Consider the following 22,444-nt stretch of genomic DNA (forward strand, 5'->3'; position numbering starts at 1 on the left):
TATTTATACATTGAATTAATGATGGATTTTTCGTTATTTCCCGATCATTACAAGGAGCACACGGCGGGTGTGACCGGTCAACAGGGGATGCTCACTCCTCCATGGCACCTGATCCCATCTCTGATGCTTAAGAGGTCCGTGTTTTGTCTGCTCCTATCTTGTATTGTTTTGTGGACTTTGATATTAAATACTGTTCGTTACCTCTATATGCCTTTAACTTCAAACAGTAGCACAATCTTACCTCATGTTAACTAACATCATGGCTATGTATTAGATTTTACCTTCCATCGCTTCCCATCACTTCCCATTTTACCGTTGTATTATTGAGCGGCAAATCTGAACTCATGAAAATTATTTCCAAATATTTCTGCATTTTACTCTTAGCGACCAGATATGAGAGCAAGTAATGCAATGATGTTTTAATTCATGAATTAAGACATCGTTGTATTACTTGCACGCATAATGTTTCCTTATGAGCAACCCCTTTTATAATAATACTGTAAATTTGCAAAAAAAAATTGAGATGGTTTTAATTTCGCTATGTTCGCGATTTTTCTTTGATCCTTCAGTATTGTAGCATATTTCTTCCCCGTACATGCAAGATAAATTTTGTTACATGCAACGTAATTATGTAGACATGCAAAGTTAATCCCTTCACTTCCGTGCTGATCAATTTGTCCGATGGTGCGTTAAACACGACTTCTCGAAAATAATATAATATAATGTTAGCATAAAGGTATATAAACTATATATCATCTTTACGATATTTTTTTTTCTTTTAAACTATCTAAAAAGTTTATGGCGAAAAAAGTTCAGTTGAACTTATGCCCATTTGGTATTGATATACTCTGAAAAATCTGAGGCTTCATAATCGATAAGCCCGAGAAGATGCAATTGATAAAACCAGATGTAACATTTTTTCATGCTTCAAGTGTCATTAAAATCGAAATGATCCTTCTTTATTATATAAATATTGCATGTAGTTGAGTGTAACATTGAAAATTTTCACCCCAAGAAAACCATTGTCAACCGAGGCGCATTTATTATATTATACTGAATGTTTTATACAAATACATATTACAGTGAACCGTGCGCGCATAAATTCCGCGCAGTCGCTATTTTTTGTAATACCACCCGTCGTCAAGCAATGTTGACTGTTGCGACGCAGGGCGTGGCTTCATTATTCAGCGGGTAGTAGTGCTTTTTATCAAATGTTTCTCGACGAATCAGATTCAAGTAATTAACATGAAAGTATAATATAATTGATTACTTCAGTATGTTCTATGAATGATATAACACTAAACTACCAATTCCAACAAAAGTTATAGCTGAATAATATACTGAACTTTTCTTTTTCATTGTGATGTCACAATAAGTTGTGCACAAAAAAAATCACTCAAATCATATAAATTGCGTATCCAGCTTTAACGGTGTCAGCAAACCCATGACCTACGTTAAGAATGTATTCACGTTCAAATGAAAACAAAATGTACTAATGACTCATCAGGACGGAGGTCTGGTACAATCACTATATTTTCCTACTTAGCTTTATTTACCTACCTGAGGTAGCTTTACTTAGCTAACAAATCAATTTATTTGTATGAAAAAGCATTTTTCTCTGGATATGCAGAAATTTTATTTTGATGAAGTGATCATTTTCAACTCTGAACACATATCTGAAAACAATTCATGAAAAAGCACTCTTGATTCATTGCAGTCTTTTTCTGCGCAATTCCAATCAAAGTTCTGAAAATTTTAGGGCTATTTAACAGTTAAAACAGTTGTTACTCAGGACGGAAATGAAAAGAAAATACAGTTCTGTTTAACATGAAAATGGGTAGGTAATTATTCATGCATCCCAATGTGAAGTAATCATACTCATCCATGCCTCAACGCACACAGGAGAGGGGACAGTTACCCAAACAATGGAATTACTTGTTCTGCTCTAAATTGTCCACACGCATTAATGTGTAAACTATATCTGCTTTGGGTTGTTTTTAAAATCTCCTTAGTATAAATATTAATAGTAATTTACTTGTGAATTTTTATAAAAAGAACAATTTTGAAAAATTGCATTGAAATAGATGAATAAAGCTACATGAGGTAGGTTAAGAAAGCTACGTATGTAATTCTACCTACGTAGCTAAATCTAGTGATTGTACTGGACCTCATCGTGTACTAGATCTTCATCTTAAGCGTCAGCCAATTTTGTGTTGCTTTTGAAGAAAATGCCTTTCACAACCATCTATAAGGACCTTTTTAGGGACTCCGATCCTCAGCCAGGAAGGACATCTCTTTAATTTATTATTTAATTCAAAAAGTCTTGAAAAGAAGCTTGAAAAGTAGTATATATGATAAGAGCCAATTTTGGCCCCCTAAAAATCAACATTTTAGAATGACATTCAGATATGTTTAATTGATATTTATTTTCCAGAAGAGATTACATTAGAAATATTTCCTATATATTTTTCACATTTAAATGCACTCACTAGCTTTAATTAATATGAGAAATAATGCTATTTTTGCTATCTGACAAAAAAGTCAAAATTTGAATTTTTCTTTTTGTTTTTTTTTTCTTATGGGAAACATAGAGCGCAGTGTAGAACAAAACAATTTTTCTTTCACTAATTAGTATTGGATAGATACATCTTTTGTAAAAATATAAAGCTTGTTCTAAGCTGCGCTCTATATTTTCTGGAAGAAAAACTGCTTGAAAATAAGCAGTTTTATACAAAATCTGCTAAAATGTCAGGAAAATGTGATTTTTATGATGTCATATTTCTAAAATAACGGCATTTTGATCAAAATATAAATGACTAATAAAGGTCGCATATATAACTGTACAAATTAAAGCTATATATTAAGTAAAATGAAGATGTTCAATTTAAGAGGCCAATTGAGACACTTCTCATATATTGATCTTAAATCCTTTCAAGCAACAATTTTCATTATATGCCTCTCAATGTGCTTCAAGGTTCTTTGAACTTCTCAGTAAGGTCTAATTAAAAGTAGAAATGTTTCTCCCGGAAAAGCATATTTAGATACCAATGTTTATCAACATGATGTTAAAAAAAATAAGAAGTTATTTATGAAGCTTTGCAAAGAACCTTGAAACAAATTGAGAGGCAGATAATAAAAATTGGTGCATGAACATATTTACTTTTCAAGCTTCATTAAAAGACTTTTTGAACAAATTATAAATAAAAGAGTTGTCCTTCCTGGCCTAGGGTCAGAGTCCCTGAAAGTAAAATCAAGTTGGCATAATTATAATGGAGGGTTGTTGTCAGTATGTGTGAACATGTACCACTATCACATTGATGTTTTAGGAACTGCACCATATGCTTTGTTAATGATTGCAGCATTTAAAAATTGAAATATTCTTCAGGCGTCATTCTTTTCAGATTTGACCTTGACCCCATAAGTACAAAAGTGTCAAGGTCAATAATTCATTCAATAATGTCATTTAAATTACTTTCCTTGACATCTTATAAACAAATCATGGAATATACAAAAATGTCTAGAAGGAGCAATACAAATATACAATGTATATAGCCAAAAAATTTAAAATGTTGTTACTTAGCAACCACTTAAAAGTCATTAGAAAAATATTTGAACTAAAATGGTGCAGAGATATTGCAGTTCTGATACCTTCTTGAGAGTATATGCAGAAATTTCTATTTTAGCATCCATTTCGTGAAATTTTAATAGGAATATTGAAAAGTGTTGAAAAAATTGATGAAATTTTTGCACTTATTTGACCTCTGACCTCCTTAAAATAGTACTTATGAGGTCAAACCTGAAAACAATTTATCTGCTGTATATCCCTGTTAATTTTATTACCTCAATTCTGACTTTGATATGTGCTGGAATACAGAATGAGTAAAAAACGAAAATTGCTGCCCGAAAATTATTTACTATACATGGACAGTCCAGAAAAAAAGAGTACTCTTTTGTGATGGAGATATTTAAAGCGATGTGTATTACATCACAATTGATATGTACAGCTTTGTCAAAACATTTCACATTTGCATCTTACTAGTACACAAATTACCAAAGTTAAAAACAATTTATTGCTAGATGTTAAAGCATGGTCTTTTATTACTGAAAGACAAGGCTTTTTTCAGATAATCATAATTTTTTATTGATAAAGAAATCTTAATTATTTCTTATCTACTTAAGACACCTCCTGAGGAAACTTATCTAACGTTACGTTCTAATTAACTTTAACACATGAGAGTTTCTACCTTATTTAAGTAAACCGTAGGAAAGTTAGGTTAAAAAATACGTAACTTAAATGATTTTTTAACTTGAGAATGCAAAAGTTTTATGAATTCCGGCCAAATTTTATTAAATTGAAAATATGAAATTAGGAGAAATATGTAAATGAGCAAAATCATACAAGGTGATTTCCTACACATGTCTGAAAATTTGTTGATTACGGGTTTCAATCAACAAACTTCCTGTATTCTCTTTGTTGCAGCTGTTTGTATATTGTGATATGGTTCTTGTCTGAGAGATTGTTGATATGAGTATAGAGCAGCCTGGGGGTTCCCTGTCACCTGTTGACATATCCCCAGAATCTGCCACGATATGTCTCTGTAATCTAAAGGTATAAAGTGTCCGTCATCATAGTGAACTAGTGTCTGTAGATCGTCTAGAGCTGTCTGTACTCTCATTGTGTCTACATGTCTGTAACACAAGACCTTTAGCATGTATAACAGTACAAACGGTGGTACAAATAATATAGACATGTCATTCTGAAGAGCAGACTGTTGTTCTGGTATCAATTCATTTATGTAATGGATTTCATTGTCAAGTCTGATATACCTTGCGACAGCATTTCTCATTTTTATAGACCAGGACTGCCCGCCTACAGCCTCAATATACATCTCTGTATCTACTTTACTCAAATACATCACATATGGCTGTGCTAATTTGACCTTGATCATCTCTATAATAGATAAAACCTCAATAAATTTAAGTGTCCTGTAATGATACAAGGCTACGTACAGCATGTCAGTAATATAACCAAGCTTGGCTGCTAATTTCAGCATGTGACAGGAGATTTTGTCAGCTCTATACCTCAGTTTATTTTTATGTGTGTAAGTTTCCATTTGTAACATAAAAGCACTGTTCTGAAGGACAGTAGCTGTTAATTTCTGAAGCATCATTACTTCATAATGTGTAAAGAGGGAAAAACCTATCATCTGTTCTATTGAATGTAGATATCTCATACACCTTTGTATGTCCGATTGATAACAAACTGTGTCTTGTTCGTCTATTTCGACTTTGAATAGGTTTCTATCAAACTCAGCCTCAGAAATCAGAGTATGCTCATCTGTATAGATAGAGAGTCTGGGGTTATGAGGGAGATTTAAAATATAAGATCTTACTGAAGAACTGTGTAGTAGCAGGAATGCTAAACCCTTTTCATATAACCCATAAAGTCTATCAAATAATTGATTTTGTTTGTCACCATAGATTTTACTAAGAAACATGTTGTTATCTGGAATAAAAAAGTTAGGACAGACTCCCTCATACACCCATTTGAGGATGAGTTTAAAACAGGCCCAGAAACCCCCAAGGAGATTATTGGGACACCAATGACACAATATATTTTGTTGAATCACCCAGAAAACTGATGTCTTCATGTGATAGGAACACAGTAATTTATCATAATCACTGAGTCCATTGTTAATTATTTCTGTTAAGAACAATTTAAGCAAGCCATAAGTTAAGAATTGACAGTGGCTCATTGCATACACTAGTTTTTGTTCTGCCAGAGAGAATGAAATTCTCCATTCATGGTCTTCATAACTTCCTAGCTTATTTCCAACTGCTACAAAGTGGCATCCATATTTTACTATATTATCAACAATATGAGCCGGGGGCCATGAGTGACATCTGTCTATCCATGAGGAGGCAGAGGGAGGCCAAAAGTCGCAAGCAAAACAGTGGGCTTGATCATATTCTGTTGTTCCTAGTGTTCCACTGACACAGGGTCCATGTTGAGTGGAGAGAAGTGATGATGAACACATGATCTGTCTGTACTTAGAACTAGATATATAATTTATGTTTTTCATTCTAACACAAGATCTCTGAATCTCCCTGTCCGTGCTTGATGCTAGTAAATATAACAAAGTGAATCCTGGTGGACTATCAGAACAGTCACACAGGATCAGTGTTTGTCTGTGTGTGTTGTAATACTGAGACTGAGAAAATTCCCAGATTACACAGTGATCATTTGGCCACGACATAATGTCTACATCTGATGTTTTCAGTCTAAATCCTTCTTTGTGACTTCCACTCACCATCACACTTTCCTCATCTCTTGTTTTCACTTGATTTTCCACCATATCCTTGATGTTTTCCACATCTCTCCTCATGGCCACCAGTTGTGAGGTTCCCACTTCCTGACATAGTCCCACATAGACTGACTCTGATATACGTTGTATAGCTGTCTCACTGACAATGATTTACCCGTAAATTTATATTCTTGTATAGACATAATCATTAGCACAGATACCATCAATGGCAAGTAAATTTACCTATGTACGTTTTACTTGAAATTCTGTATTCTAATTTAAAAATCTTTTTTAATATTTATGAAACGTTCTTTTTCAGCTTAATCATTAATTTTTAAAACTTTATTTGAATTTGGGCATTTGATATAGTAAACAATCAATAAAAGGTGAAATATTATAGATATATGTCATTATAGCTTACATTTGTGAGCTTCTAATAGAGTCCATTTTCCACGGATTCAGTACGGATACTTTCCAATACTTTCCACGGATATCAGTAAGATATGAAAATTTTCAGTTACTCAAAGCATTACAGAAAATCCCATCGCATCTACTTTCGTTTTGTAGTACCATTACAACTGTTTCGATTATAGATCTTTCCATATCCTCAGTCCTCAAAGGATTTTGCAAAAACTTTTGTAAACATTTTAATTCATACCCACTATAAAATTGTCAATAGGAAAATTTTTCAAAAATTGTGAATAAAAATACTGTTAAGCAACACTATTTTTCAAATATATATTTTCTTTCTTAATCATTACACTATCTTCAAAGATTATGCAACGGGCAATAACCCATTTTAATGTAACTGCATTCAGCATTTTCTTTCTTGTACTTTTAATGTAACGTTAAATGGCTTTCCCGATATTCATAAATCAATCAAATTTATAAAAAGGTTATTTGTTGGAGCGTTCAACATTGGAAAAACGTATCTGAACCAGTTGTAAATTATTTTTATGATACAATTTACCAAATTTTTACAATTTTTCATGCCGTCAAATACTATATTATGATACTCTATGACTCGAGATTTTTACATTACTTGCCAAACATGACAAGGAGCACACGGCAGGTGTGATCGGTCGGCAGGGGATAGTTCATAGCACCTGATCCCACCTCTCACATCGTAGACGTCCGTCTTTGCACTGCTCCGCTTTTTCGTTGTTTTATGGACTTTTGATCTTGAGTACTGTTTATCTCCATAATTATCTTTCATTACTACAGTCCTTTTATAAGGTAGATCTAAAGATATATTTCAGAAAGAGCATATCGATCAAGATCGAAGTGGTAAGTCGTTGTGCTTTTCTGTAAAGTCGATATCATCGTTACAAACAAAGATACATAGTGGGTTACAGTAAATGTACGACCATTCCTCTTTATTTACTCCTCATTAAGGAGAAACGTCAAGAGTACTTAATATATAATATTGTATATTTTTATATTCAAAAAGTGGTGTTAATCCGATGTGGATACTTAAAAATTCCAAGGTACTTTAGGACAATTTGAAATCACACGATTTCATTAAAATATACAGCTTAAAACGCATGATTTTTCAACGCTATGCACAACCATTCTCTACGACAAATTAAAGTCCAGGTTTTTCGATATTATTGACAGCTGCTTTTTTAATATAAACATGATTAACGGAAATCTTTATTTTGCTTACCTTGAAATAGGTGATTTGCAAATTCATTTTCTTAAACAACATTCCGATTGTACACACAAGAACTCTGAAGTTGATATCAAAAAGATGCTTGAGTTACTGATTGAAAATATCTATGTTGTTTTTTGGAGACCAGATCTTCCAACAATCTATAGAATTCCCATGGGTACCAATTGCGCCCCATTATTAACACGTATTTTTGTCTTCATATAAAGCAGAATTTGTACCTTATCTTATTAAATTCGCATTACAAATTGCACTTCAAATGTCAATAACTTTTATATGTCATAGGTAAAAGATATGGAAATAACGAACAGTTTTAATATCAAAGTCCATAAAAACAATACAAAAATAGGAGCAGAGAAAACACGGACCTGTAATCATGTTGAGTTTACATTGATTTTTCTTTGAAAGCCACGGAGATACGAGAAGTAATAGTATGTATTCACAAACCTGTATAGTAAAACCTTTGCGAGCCCGCCTAATTGTCTCTGAGATCCCATGTTTTCATGGAATATATGGAGATAACGAACAGTATTTAAGATCAAAAGTCCATAAAACAATATAAAATCAGAGCAGAGCAAACACGAACCTCTGAAACATCAGAGGTGAGATAAGGTGCCATGTAGAAGTGAGCATCCCCTGCCGACCGGTCACACCCGCCGTCTGCTCCTTGTCATGATCAGGAAATAACGAAAAAAATCCGTCGTCAATTCAGTGTATCAATAAGGTACTAACAATCAGTATTAAACACACTAGTTGTAGCCTTCAGCTCGACATTTAGATATCTAGACGATGTATTGTCAATTAACAATTATAGTTTCCATTCCTGCGTCGATACAATATATCCTGGTGAGCTTGAGATAAAAGATACCACAGATTCTGACACATCTGTTTCATACTTTATATTTTATTTGAAAATAACGTTTATGGTAATCTAACAACCAAACTATATGATAAACGTGATGACTTTAACTTTTCTATCGTCAACTTCCCTTACTTATGCATCGATATACCTTCATCAACTGCACAAGGATAACCGGAGTGTTTATATCTCAGTTGATTCGATACGCAAGAGCATGCTCTACGTATAAACAATTTCTAAACAAGGTAAATTATTGACAAGCAAGTTGATGAAAAAATAATACCAGCAGTCTCGTTTGAAGGCTTTATTTCGTAAGTTCTAGGGTCGATACAATGACATTGTCAGCAAATACAGTTTATCAGCGAGTCAAATGCTGACAGACCTTTTTCATATTAATTGTTAGTCCATTATTTATAGACTGAATTGATGACGGATTTTTCCGTTATTTCCCGATCATAACAAGGAACACACGGCGGGTGTGACTGGTCGGCAGGGGATTTTCACTTTATGGCACCTGATTCCACGTCCGATATGTTGTAGTCCGTGTTTGTTCCGCTCCTATTTTTTATTGTTTAATGATTTTTTAGCTTGATTTAATAGTGTTTTTTATCTCCATATCTTTCAATTGCAAACTACATTTGGTAATATAATAATTAAAAATATCCTGAAGCAAACTTTGGATGAAATAAGGCGATAAAAAACAGTAGTAACCAAGCTCAGAAGTCAATATGAAAAGCATTATTCAGCACTTGACCAAATCATAGACTTTATTTGCTGATAAGCTATTTTATCGAACAAAGACATGTCAAATGATTACTTTAAACGACTGGCGATATTTTTGTTTGTTTGCCAATAGCTTGTCCCGTTTTGTAGGTTTTTTTTTATTATAGTGCATGCCCTAATGCATATCAAATCAACTGAGCGACATAAACCTCGTTTGCAGCTCATAGGGGTATATGGCTATATAATAAGTAAAAGATCTTTGCGATAGAAAGATGTATAATTTCACGTTTATTATGAAGTTTCGTTAGGTTACCATTAAGTTAAACGTACTTGGTAGAACAACTGTATATGAAATTCTTGTCTTATTTTTGTATATATGGTCTGGAATTTTTTGACAAATCTCTACTTCAGTATACATATGTAATCAGCTTGTTCAAACAATCTTCCAATAATTAAAACAAGTTTCAAAAAATGTATAGTGTTTGTTTATTAATAATATATACATGATGTACTGAAAAAAAAACTCAACTACTTTTAGATTAGATATATTTATCATTATAATGGTATACATATTGTTATATATAAAATGATGAAGATTTCTGGACTAGCTTTAACGTAAAATAAGCCTTTACTGATTATATATGTTGTACAAAATCTATGTCAGAGTGGACGTTCATCGCACACTTATTTTGATGAGATTCCTTAAAGCTGAGTAAGTTCTTCAACCCGTCTTGTTCATATGACTTTACAATGTCATGAACAGCGGCTTTAAATGCTTGTAATATTGCAAATGGATTTAGATAGTTCAATATTCAACTAAACAGTACAAAATAGGAGCAGAGCAAACACGGACCTCTAAAACATCAGAGGTGTGATCAGGTGCCATGGAAGAGTGAGCAGTCCCTATCGAACGTTGACACCTGCCATGTGCTCCTTGTCATATTTGGGAAATCACTGGAAAAAATCCGTCGACAATTCTGTTTGTAAATAATTGCCTAACAATACGTATGGAAAATGTCAGTCAGCATTTGACTAAGGCCATTGTATCGACCATAGAGCTTACAAAATTATTACTTTAAACGAGACTGCTGATATTCCTCTTGGATCAACTTGTTTGTCAATAATTTAATCATTTTAGAAAGTGTAATACGTAGAATATGTTCTTGTGTATCGAATCAACTGAGCTATATTAACAACGTATTCCGGTGATGAAGGTATATTGCTGCATAGTTAAGGGTAGCTGACGATAGAGAAATAGATTTAATGCAGCCAGGAGGACCGGGCTGCTCTATACATATAAGTTTAAGTGTTGGTGTATGGGAATTGGGGTGGGAGTAGTTATTTAGAATTAAAGGTTTTCTAAACATTGAAAAGATTGTTAACCAGAAGTTCTTTCCGTTTATAAATTACGAGACACATAATATATTTACTTCCATAAAGTGAATCTGTAAAAATACATACGTTTTTTTTATATTTAATATATAAAGTTGCTTATCTTTTACTATAATTAGAACATCGAATTTTACTTCTTGCATGAAAACTTACTCTGCACAGTTCGTGTTTTATATTCTAAAATTGAAAATTAATATATTTTTGAGTATAGGTGATGCATGTGTCTAACTTCAATTTATATTTTATATATGCAGCCAACATTTACTTGAGGAATAGATCAAGTTTAAAATTGTATCGTTTTTGTTTGATTTTTATCCGACTATAAGTTTTCAAAATATTCGCGACTATCGTCTCTATCAATTATACTCATGCCTTTTCACACATATCGAAGCGGTTTGACGATCAAGACTCAATTTTATTGCTTACTTGATATATTTCCCGGGCGACAAATTGATGGTAACATCAATGTTTTCTTGTCAGACTATATGGTAACTTTAATCTCAAGCTCACCGGTATAAATGCTATACAGGTCAACAAACTATTTAAACTCACATGGTTTTTCGCACAAATTAAGGTCACATTGTTATAATGCAAAACTGTGTATTGTGACAGCAAAATATATTTTAAAATAGATTTATAATTTAATTTTGCATAATTCACACATAATATTTGATAGAATTTTTATATGCTGTTGGATGATATTTATGGGAGATTCCAGTTGGTTTTTTCACGGTTTCTCTTCAAATGCAACCGTCTTTGTATCCGTGTATTTTTAAGCATACCTTTGCCTTGCCTTTATACAGAAACAGTGCACTTCGTGTAACTTCTGTATTTTATGTACATCAATATGACACTAAGACGCGAGATGATAAAAGTATTTATCATCTGTTAGACTGCTTTCCATGTTAAAAAGATGGCATTTTTTAGGTTAACTTCTTGGAATCTAGCATCATGAAAGATTCCTTCTAACGCAAAATTTCAAAGTTTCAGACCATAAATGTCAAAGAATTTTCTTTTCAATATTTACAAATTACTATGTTGAAAGATAAACAATACTTTATTATCCTATGCTCTCACATCATTTCTTTATGCAGTTTTATCATTTTTCGGCGCTGCATTTCGACAAAACCAAGGAAAGTATGGGAAATGTGCGAAGTACCTAGAAAAATACGCATCTCTAAGAAGTCAATTTTAACATTTTAACCAAATTGTATCAAAGAAAGTTCGATTAATTAGTATGTGAATACCTATGATAGAATCATACACATTTTACAGCATACAATTTATAAAATATTTCCCTTTAAGAACAATAACTTTTAAAACTTAAGATAATGATTTTTAGAGAATATGCACCTTTAACATGAAATATCTAAAAATATAACGGTTATGTCTCACACTGAACCTCGATAATTTTAAGTTTTATTGCAAGAGAAATGTGACTTTATTTTGTGCGAAAAACCACGTGAGTTTAAAAAGTTTGTTGAGCTGTATATGAAAATACGAGTAAAGTAGATTAGTGAATTTCTCTGCACTAATTATAGCATCTAAAACATTTACATTTATTTCCCTAGATGTTTTAGCATTTCCTTGTAAAAAAAAAATAAATATGGAATCTATTGGAACGTCACAAATGTAAGTTTGCTTGAAAGCAATATAGATTACACGTAAAGGTATAATGTCTGAAACAGTATATTTTGTTGACAACTGTATATACCATATAATAACTAGGCTTGGGGCGAATTACATTGAAAGTAATGCATTACCAATACCATTACTTCAACAATTTGGGCATTAAATTACCATTACCATTACTCTATTTTCTTAAAGTAATGCATTACATTACCATTACTTTAGTAAAGTAATGCATTACCATTACCATTACATTTGGAGGTTTTTAAAAATAGAATTTTATACAAAACTTTGCGATTTTCTTTTTATAAGTTTGTATCCACCCCTTTCAAAATTAAACATGATAAATGATAATTCAAATTTGATTTCAAGTTTTTGTATATATATTACAATGTCATTAACTTACAATCAAAGAAAGTTCAAAGCTCTGAATTGTCAGTTTTATAACACATGTACAATATCCACGTTTTGTTTAACTATTGAAGTGATGAAGTAATTTAACTTTTGGGTCACTTTAACCCCTGCCTAAAATATATAATAAAAAAGCATATAGGCGCGTACACTATTTTGATTTGTACCTATGAAAAAAATAAATGCAATGACAAACTTTTTGAAATAGTAGACAGGATGTACATTTTGATCTGCTATTAAAGCACAGTGAAGCATAGAATGCCTGCATGGCTTCTATTTTCTTTGTTACATATACAATGGATTTTTCATGGTCAGTACATGGCAAATCAGGTCAATTTATGTTCTATAAACACAGTCAGGAGAAAAGGACTTGTAATTTGGAGCACTTCTCCAAAATATGCATTGTTAATTGTTACATAACCCAGAGGCCTAGTATGTTTTGGTGACACTCTAGCTATTCAAAAGATACCAATTATCATTTACAGTGACGAGTGTACATTGATTAGTGTATCTCATATGCGATTTTTGAAAAAAAGATCTTTTTAAACTATTTCATATAATTCTTTGAAATCAATTCTTACCTTAAATAAGTTTGAAAACTTAAATGTAAGGTAGGTAAATTTTCAACAGAATAAAAAGTGCATTTAAATAGATACAGAAATGTTATCTAAATAAGTTAACATTTTTATTCAATAGTATCATTTGCATAAGAAAATAGAAATAAAAATAAATAAATTAAATAAATAACCTAAACAATAATTCCCATCATCCATATCAACTTAAATTTCTTAAAATAGGTACTTATCTTACAAAATAATTCTGTCTAATGCTATGTAATGCCAGCATTACACTGGATTTTATGAAGTAATGAATTACATTACCATTACATGTAATGCAAATTTTTGGGCATTACACATAACTAGCATTACTTTGAGTTCATGTAATGCATTGCAATGCATTGCCATTACAATTAGCATTACCCCAAGCCTGATAATAACACATGGCACAAAACAATCTTACGTTTAGTTTCCTTCATTTTTTTTCAAAAATTCAAAATAAGTTGAAAACAAACTAAATCGTAAATATAAAACTCTTTATTTTATTTTTAAAGGGAATATATATACTTAACCTTTTAAAGGTACTTAGACACAGATTTGATGTTAATATTTTCGGAATGGTTTCAAGACTTAACTGTTGATATAGCATTTCATAAAAATATAATAAAAACCTTTTTTCTGAAGTTATTGTTACTTCGGATTATCATACTTAAAAAAAATCTTTTCTCTTAATACTTAAGCAATTTTGTAGAGTATTGATGAAAAATATAAATACTATAATCCAGAAAATTCAGAGTAGAAATGTGCGAAAGCAAATTCATTTCCTAGTGTCAGTGTTAAGTTCAGAGTTTAACAAATTGAATACGTTCCTAAAACGTACAAAATTTTCATAAACAGGGCACGATCTCTGTTGCTGTTAATGTGTAGCTAATATACCGGGTGTGTTCAATTGTTATACTCTCCACACACCACTGAGCACTGACTGACAATACTGAGGTGTTGGTTGTTGGCCCTTTGAAACTTTTCAATAGTCTTCTTAAAAAGGCCAAGGAAAGTCCAATTTTTGATTCCTCGACACCAGAAAATAGGCTCGAATCTGTGTTTATGGATATTGCATAACATAGGTCCTTAAAACCCGCACGTTTTGCGGAAGAAAATGCAACTTAAACAATTCGTCTTTTCCTTAAACTTCAATATGCAATAAAAATGAATTGATGCGTTTAATATGAGTAATATTCTTTATCACAAAAAGGTCCAGTCTTTTATTAATATTTTTTTTATTTATACACAACAAGATTGCCACTTTTCCTAAGTATTAAGAATAAAATTGAAATTTATGAAAGTGCAAGGATGTGTTAATCAAACCCACCAAAATTTTGTTTTAGTTTTAATATAACCTTTTAAATGAAATAAGATTTTTAATTAATTTTTGTGCGAAATGCTATTAAAATATACATGTATAAGTCGTACTATTATAGAGAAAATATTAATCACAAATCTGTGTCCAAGTACCTTTAAGCAACAATGTTACGAATTTTATTTAAGAATGGTGAGAGCTACGTAATTCGCAAATTATGCAATAGGCATGTAGATGAAATTTCTCTTTAATCCTTGCCAGTAAGAAAGCCATACACCACATATCAGAGTCAGTGTTTGTGGGACTGTGTCGTAAAGTGGGAACGTCACAAATGGTGGCTATGAAGAGAGATGTGGTTGACATCTTGGAGATGGTGGAATATTATGTGAAAACAAGTGATTACTACATTGTGATGTTAAGTGGAAGTTGCAGAGAAGGTTTCAGACTAAAAGAATCAGATATAGACAGTATGTTTTGGCCAAATAATTACCGTGTGATCTGGGACTTATCTCAGTCTCATTATTACAACACACAGAGACAAACACTGATCCTTTGTGACTGTTCTGATAGTCCACCAGGATTTACTTTGTTATATTTACTGTCACCAAGCATAAACAGGGGAATCCTGGAGGCGTGCATTAGAATGAAGAACAGTTGTTATATATCTAGTTCTAAATACAGACAGAAGATATGTTCCTTATCATCAAGTAACGAGACTGAACATGGACCCTGTGTCAGTGGAGCATATGGAACACTAGAATATGATAATGCCCACTGCCTTTCTTGTGACTTTTGGCCTCCATCTGCCTCCTCATGGATAGAAAGATGTCACTCATGGCCCCAGCCTCATATTGTTGATGATATAGTAAACAATGGTTGCCACTTTGTAGCAATTGGACATAAACTAGGACGTCATGAAGATCATGAATGGAGAATTTCCTTCTCTCTGGCAGAACAAAAACTAGTGTATGCAATGAACCACTGTCAATTCTTAACTTATTGCTTACTTAAATTGTTCTTAACAGAAATAATTAACAATGGACTAGATGAAGATGATAAACTACTGTGCTCATATCACATGAAGACAGTAGTTTTCTGGGTAATTCAACAAAATACTTTACCTCATTGGCGTCCACTAAATCTCCTGGGGTGTTTCTGGGTCTGTTTTAAACTTGTCCTTAAGTGGGTGTATGAGGGGGTCTGTCCTAACTTTTTCATTCCAGATAACAACATGTTTCTAAGTAAAATTCATGGTTACAAACAACGTCAATTGTTCATGAGACTGTACGGTTTGTATGAGAAGGGATTAGCATTCCTACTACAAATTCCCTCCATTAGGTCTTATATTATAAATGTCCTTCATAACCCTAAAGTCTCCATCTGTACAGATGAGCATACTCTGATTTCTGAGGCTGAGTTTGATGAAACCCTATATAATGAAATACACTGCTTTGATGTATTATACAAATCTGACATTCAAACTTGTATGAGATATCTACATACAATAGAACAGATGATAGGTTCACCTCTCCTGACACAGTACCAAGTTATTATGCTACAGATACTTACAGCTTCTCTCCTTAAAGATACTGCTTTAATATTACGCATGGAAACTTTCACATGTAAAAACAAACTGAAATATAGAGCTGATAAAATCTCCTGTCACATGCTGAAAGTAGCGGCCAAGTTTGGTTTCATTACTGACATGCTGTTCATAGCTATGTATTATTTCGAGACACGAAGATACAGGGATGCTTTATCTATTACAGAGATGATCAAGGGCAAGTTAGCACAGCCATATTTGATGTATGAGTCAAAAGTAGATACAAAGATGTACACTGAGGCTGTAGGGGGGCAGTCTTGGTGTACAAAGATGAGGAAAGCTGTGGCATGGGATATCCGACTATACAGTGGAATCCATTACATCAGTGAATTAGTATCAGAACAACAGTCTGCTCTTAGGAAGAAGAAGACTATATTATACATCCCATCCTTTATACTGTTATACATGCTGGAGGTTTTGTGCTACAGACATGTAGACACAATGAGAGTACAAACAGCTCTAGATGATCTACAGACCCTAGTGCACTATGATCAGGGACAGCTTATAGATTTACGACACAGAGACATATCGTGGCAGATTCTTGGGATCTGTCAACAGTTGACGGGGAACCACCAGACTGCCCTATACTAAAACCAACGATCTATAATAGAAATTCCGTACCAAACATGCAAACAGTTACGGAAATGAGATTACAGAGTATTTGTCAAATGATTTATAAAATCAGATAAATGTTAGGTTTTTGAAATAGTTCATAGAATTTGTAATCTCTATCAAGTATTTTTCGAAAAAGATGTAGGTGATTTTATGAAAATGAAACAGGGGGTTAAAATATAATCTTTCAAAAATATTCTTAGGATATACACTAGACAAGATTGATAACGCACCATCGATAAAAGTAGGCGTAATATTTTACTTTTCAAAACTTGTTTAAGATGTATTTGAAATATTTTGCATTTAAATGTCTTAATTGAGAAATAATAAAAAAGTTAACTGAAGTGTGACCATTTCATAGAAAACGTGAAAATCGTGTCCATACTAATTTGGAAGGATAAATTTCTTTTTTTTTCTGTGCATTTTTTAAAATGTTTTTTTTTTCTAATTAGAAAATCAGGAAAAAAATATACCGTATGCGGCATTTGATCCTGGGTGGGCGTGATAAAACAAGACAGTTGGTGTCTGCAGGGTGTTCCATTGACGAACGTCATCAAAACATTATCAGATCAGAAACACGTATTAAATCAGAACAATTCAAATGCATGTTTGGCTGTAGAATGAAATACTTGTTTAGACCGCATTGATGTGTTTTCTTTTGCAGTATAAACACTCTAAATTGCATAAAGTTGATGATGAATGTCGGTTTTTATAGCAAAGCGGGGCTATTTCACGGACCTCCCTACACATTAAACAACATGATTTTAGCAGTAAAACAAGAACATGATTTTGATATTGTATATTCATTTTAACTGATCAATACATATTAAGAACAAATTTGTAATTTAAAAAGGCTATTTTTAATGTAACGAAAGCTCAAATCGTCTGCATTCCATACACAGGTAAACAAACAAATTTTCCGTCTGGTATTAAATGGAACAGCGTAATCGAGACATGGTGACCTAATTCGTTTTTCTATAGAGGAAACGATTATCCGTAATTTAGCGATTGTAGTAGATATGGTAGAATAGAAATAAAGTCCTTGTTGTCGTGAATGATGCAGAATAACCTCCTCTGTCTCGAAATGTTGTTTGTAATATAAAAGTCTCGGCTAACGCCTCGGCTTTTATCTTTCAAGCAACATTTCTTGGCGTTTTATATATACTTATACCGTTTAGGCAAATGTTCAATTCATAAGGAAGACTTTTAAGTGGTGCGTTAGCAATTTTGTCTAGTGTATTAGTCTATTTTTATTTTGTCAAAATTGTTTTACAGTATTTAAAGGAGGAAGGTGTAAAATTAAATAATAAAAATACAAAGAATGGAATTTGAGTTGTTATTTAACATTGTTTAATGCAAATAGTAAAGTAACTAAAACTGATCTTGGAAGACCCATCCGCCTCATCGGACGCGTGAATTCTTGTAAATTTGGTAGGGAGAGTCATATTTGAAGGTGAAGATACCCTTTCTGTCATGTTTTTGATAGAGAGTGACTGCAACATTTATGTATCCAACAATGAGAAGCTGATGAACGCAAATGTGGTGGTAGAAGCGTACGGAGATAGTGATTTCTCCCATTAACTGTTTTTAAAGAAGTTTTTTTTATCGATCTTCTTTGTTAGGCTGGAAATAATGTCTCTCTGGTGGTGCCTCTAATTTGACTCCTCCATAATTACCAATGTTGGTAAAAATTGAAATCTTTGATAATATAAAGGGGAATAAGAAAGTGGAAGTTTCTGAGACTTCTTTTCCTGCATGGACAGGTAGTTTGGTGCCTTCTTTGATCTCCGTGTAAACAAAGATGGCAAGAATAATGAAGCCTAAGTTACTTTAGGTATTGTTTTTTCGAAATATCTGAGAATTAAAATTTCAAAGGGTTAGATCAAGTAGTTGGGATTTTTAATTCACTTCGACATACCCACGTTTTTCAAGATATCAGTGTTCGAGATACCGTATTCTATGTAATCTAACAAATATCTACAAAGAAATCTTTGCTTGGAATTTTACCCGAACCCATTCAAGTACACTCCAGAGCCTACATAAATGTTGAGTAAACCCTCAGGCTTGGATACAGTATGACTATACTTGTTACCTTCACTTTAGTAAAAATTCAGATTGGTAAGATGTACTCAAATAAAATAAATATACAATAATTTGTCTGGGTTAATTATCACGAGCACGATACCTGGGAAACCTAGGGATCAACAAAATCAGACTGGCTCGTATCAAATGTTTACTTTGAATTAACTACAAAGTCCCTCCAATAGGTAGGTTTTAAGTTTTAATGTTTCTGGGGATCTGTCAACAGGTGACAGGGAACTTCCAGGCTGCTCTATACTCATACCAACAATCCCTCAGACAAGAACCATATAACAATATACAAACATGCCGCTACAGAAATGAGAATACACGAAATAAATGCTGGGTGTTTGTGGTAGTTCATTGGTATCGTTTACAATTTAAATAATCTATATTACGTGTACATTTTATTTTCTGAAGAAGATATGAATTAAAAAAATGAAAAAGATTTGCTATTTATTAATAAGTTTTCAAAGGGGGAAACTATAACATTAGGGTAAATGCAATGGTTTTTATTTACTAAAAGAAGTTGCATTCCTTAATCATACAAATACCTGATACATTGTATGGAGTAATGTTTGGACATAAAAACGCATCATGTCTCATTATGTTGACAACGTTATAAGCTCTCGCTCATTGAACATACGAAGCTTGATAAAATGTATTGAGTTGTTTCTTTGAAATTTAGAAGCTAGCACAATGTTTGCAAAGAAAGGTCCATTGCATATGCTATGTCTATCTTCGCAACAAAAAAAAGTGACAGGCTACCCCCCCCCCCCCGAAAACCCTATGTTTGTTTTTCAAAATAGTGCCAAAGATTAAAAAAAATTGCATTACTAAGTATGTGATTGAACATGTACTAGCCTTATAAGACCACTTGTTACTTGGTTGCCCTCTCTCTCTCGATTTACTGCATAGAAATGTATGGCCCGACTCAATTTTTTTATATCCCATTACACAGTATTTTTTCTTTTTCTTCCGTCAACAAATATGTTTAAATTTTAAGGAATTTTTTTTCTCACCTATAAAAACGGACCCAATAATTTTTCCCTGAGTTGGGAGAACCACCAAACGGCAGATGGTATAAAATATCTAATTATGTTGATTGTTTTGTTTACTCTGTAAAATTGTAATTTTGACAATATGGGCAAATAGAAAAAAAGTTTATTTTATTCATTAAATCTCCTAACCCACTCTGAATGATATCATTCCTTTTCAAATGTTGCTCCGCTGTAATGAAAATTGTAGTTTATTTGACACAATATACGAGGGGTGATCAAAAAGTAAACGATATCTTAGGTATTTGATAGTTATACTACTGTTGAAATATTCAAGTATTTTTCAAAGTGTAAATTGGAGGTCTTTAATAGCATATTGCATAATTAAAAACACATCCCTTTTCAAACTTGCTTTCACCGGGCAACATAACATGTATCTTATTTAACCCTCTGCCTTCCTTCACTAAAACGATCTATCCAATCATTGATTTAAATTATAGGAAGTCATTAGTTTTAATAAACTGTGAACAAATTCTTATACGCTACTTTAAAGGCATTTTTAAGATTTACCATAAATATTATAGTCGTTTGTTGAACGAGTTCCACTGAGACAACCAGTTTTCGTCACAAGTACCTGCATAATGACGTCATTTTCACATTGTGACATCTCAAACAAGGAGCAAAACTTTATTCAGCATGTGCTATTTTAAGAACTTGTATATGCCTATGTGTTCACCAAATTTGTTTTTAATATGAATTGTGGTTTTGTAGATAAAGAGATCGCGAACTTTTTTGATCACCCCACGTACTAGTAGATACTACAACAAGGTCATTCATATCGATTAAAAAGTGTCTAATTTCTTTGTGTTTCATTGGTGATAATTAAAATTTTGATAGATAATATAAGTTATCTGTGGCAAACTTATTAACTCTTAATTCTTAACTTTAATGGTGCTCATTTTTCCTTACCTGGAATCAAAGAGTTTAAGATTTTTTTTTATCTCAATACATACACTATTTAACAACTGTTCGATAATAATACTAAATAAATTACTTCAAGCCACACTATAACACATTTCCTCTTTTAAAAGTGTTCATATTATTTGAAATATTTTGCAACTTTGCTTCTCTTCTACATTTAACGAGGCCGAGTCTAATTATTTCTGCCCTAGGGATTTTGATTATTTTTTGATAATTAATTTTTACTGTTATATTTATTGTTTTAGGATTAAAATATTTAATGTTTACCACCCCGTTTACTTAGTGGGCCATCTTAAATGTTGTCAAACTTTACTATTGGACCCTATGGGAATTTGTTGGAATATCGCCAAATTATTACATTTTTTCAATATTTTTTGTACTTCTGCCCTAGGGATTTCTTTTTCATTCAAGTAAATGAAAGTAAATGTAAAAATTCACAAAATTGTGAAATTTCAAAAACGTTCACCATCTCGATTGGTCTACGTCGAAGCCAAATTCCTCTAAAAATTGCAATTTTACGGTAAAAATACATATCTTTGGTGTCGTTGTTAGAGCGATTTCAACGTTCTTTTTCCAATAATTGTAGTAAAACCACATTTTCAGATCAGCAGGAGTTACAAATAATGTTAATTATGTATTAAAATGAAAATAATTAATGACTGCATGAAATTAAAAAGCTGCGCAAAGTGATGCGCACTCGAATTAGACTCGGGCTCGTTAAAGATTGTTATGTCCCTCCATATTAAGAAGAGGTCTTGAAAACAAAATTCCGTGCTAAAAATAAACCACGTGCTGCTATCCATGAACTACTTTCATGGTTCTTTACACTCTTTTTGAAGACGACGGTACCTTGTTTAGAACTTGAAATTATCATTTAAAAGTGCAAAATTTAAACATTTTCTCAACAAATGGTTGTAGAGAGAACATTAATGCACAGTTTTCATATTTTTTTGGATTTTTTAAGGCTCTGCTGAATTCTGTAGTTGCGCAGTTCGAAGGAGCATATCAAAAGCATTTTTTTGCAAAAGTATAGATTATATATGCACAATATGCACTCAATTATGCATATTTATTGTATCTTTGTCATGAGGACTTAAAATTTGATCAAAATATAATGTATTTTAGCCATTTGAAGATATGTTTACATTTTGTTCTCACTGCACTAAAAGTGGCCGGACATCCCCCTTAAAGTATGGTATTTTTTGTAAATTTAGGTCAAACTCCATGCTCAAATTTGGTGGTACCCAAAGACATTTTTAGTTACAAGGT

At 32.5% G+C, this 22,444-nt stretch overlaps 2 protein-coding genes across 2 annotated transcripts; one reads left to right on the plus strand and one right to left on the minus strand.

The window, feature by feature from the left end:
- Positions 1 to 4,448: 4,448 nt before the first annotated feature.
- On the minus strand, positions 4,449 to 6,752 carry LOC134234618 (uncharacterized). The gene is made up of 2 exons (XM_062716695.1): positions 6,727 to 6,752; positions 4,449 to 6,465 (listed from the first exon to the last, which is right to left on the minus strand). The coding sequence occupies exons 1-2, from the start codon at positions 6,750 to 6,752 to the stop codon at positions 4,449 to 4,451; spliced, it is 2,043 nt and encodes a 680-aa protein (XP_062572679.1).
- A 5,802-nt stretch (positions 6,753 to 12,554) lies between these two features.
- Positions 12,555 to 17,096, plus strand: LOC134234615 (uncharacterized). Its single transcript, XM_062716691.1, has 2 exons — positions 12,555 to 12,580; positions 15,164 to 17,096. Exons 1-2 carry the CDS (start codon positions 12,555 to 12,557, stop codon positions 17,094 to 17,096), a joined length of 1,959 nt encoding a protein of 652 aa, XP_062572675.1.
- The last annotated feature ends 5,348 nt before the right edge of the window (positions 17,097 to 22,444 follow it).

The sequence above is a fragment of the Saccostrea cucullata genome, unplaced genomic scaffold (genome assembly GCF_032062105.1).
Source record: "Saccostrea cucullata isolate Sc308-1 unplaced genomic scaffold, CSIRO_AGI_Scuc_v1 ctg3916, whole genome shotgun sequence".
Lineage (NCBI taxonomy): Eukaryota > Metazoa > Mollusca > Bivalvia > Ostreida > Ostreidae > Saccostrea > Saccostrea cuccullata.

What these genes read in the sequence shown, in the direction of transcription:
- LOC134234618 (XM_062716695.1), bottom strand. Translation starts at nt 6,752, where the DNA reads ATGGACTCTATTAGAAGCTCACAAAT. An exon ending in TCTATTAGAAGCTCACAAAT is followed by an intron (nt 6,466 to 6,726) that starts GTAAGCTATAAT and finishes AATCATTGTCAG; the next exon opens with TGAGACAGCTATACAACGTA.
- LOC134234615 (XM_062716691.1), top strand. Translation starts at nt 12,555, where the DNA reads ATGGAATCTATTGGAACGTCACAAAT. An exon ending in TCTATTGGAACGTCACAAAT is followed by an intron (nt 12,581 to 15,163) that starts GTAAGTTTGCTT and finishes AATCCTTGCCAG; the next exon opens with TAAGAAAGCCATACACCACA.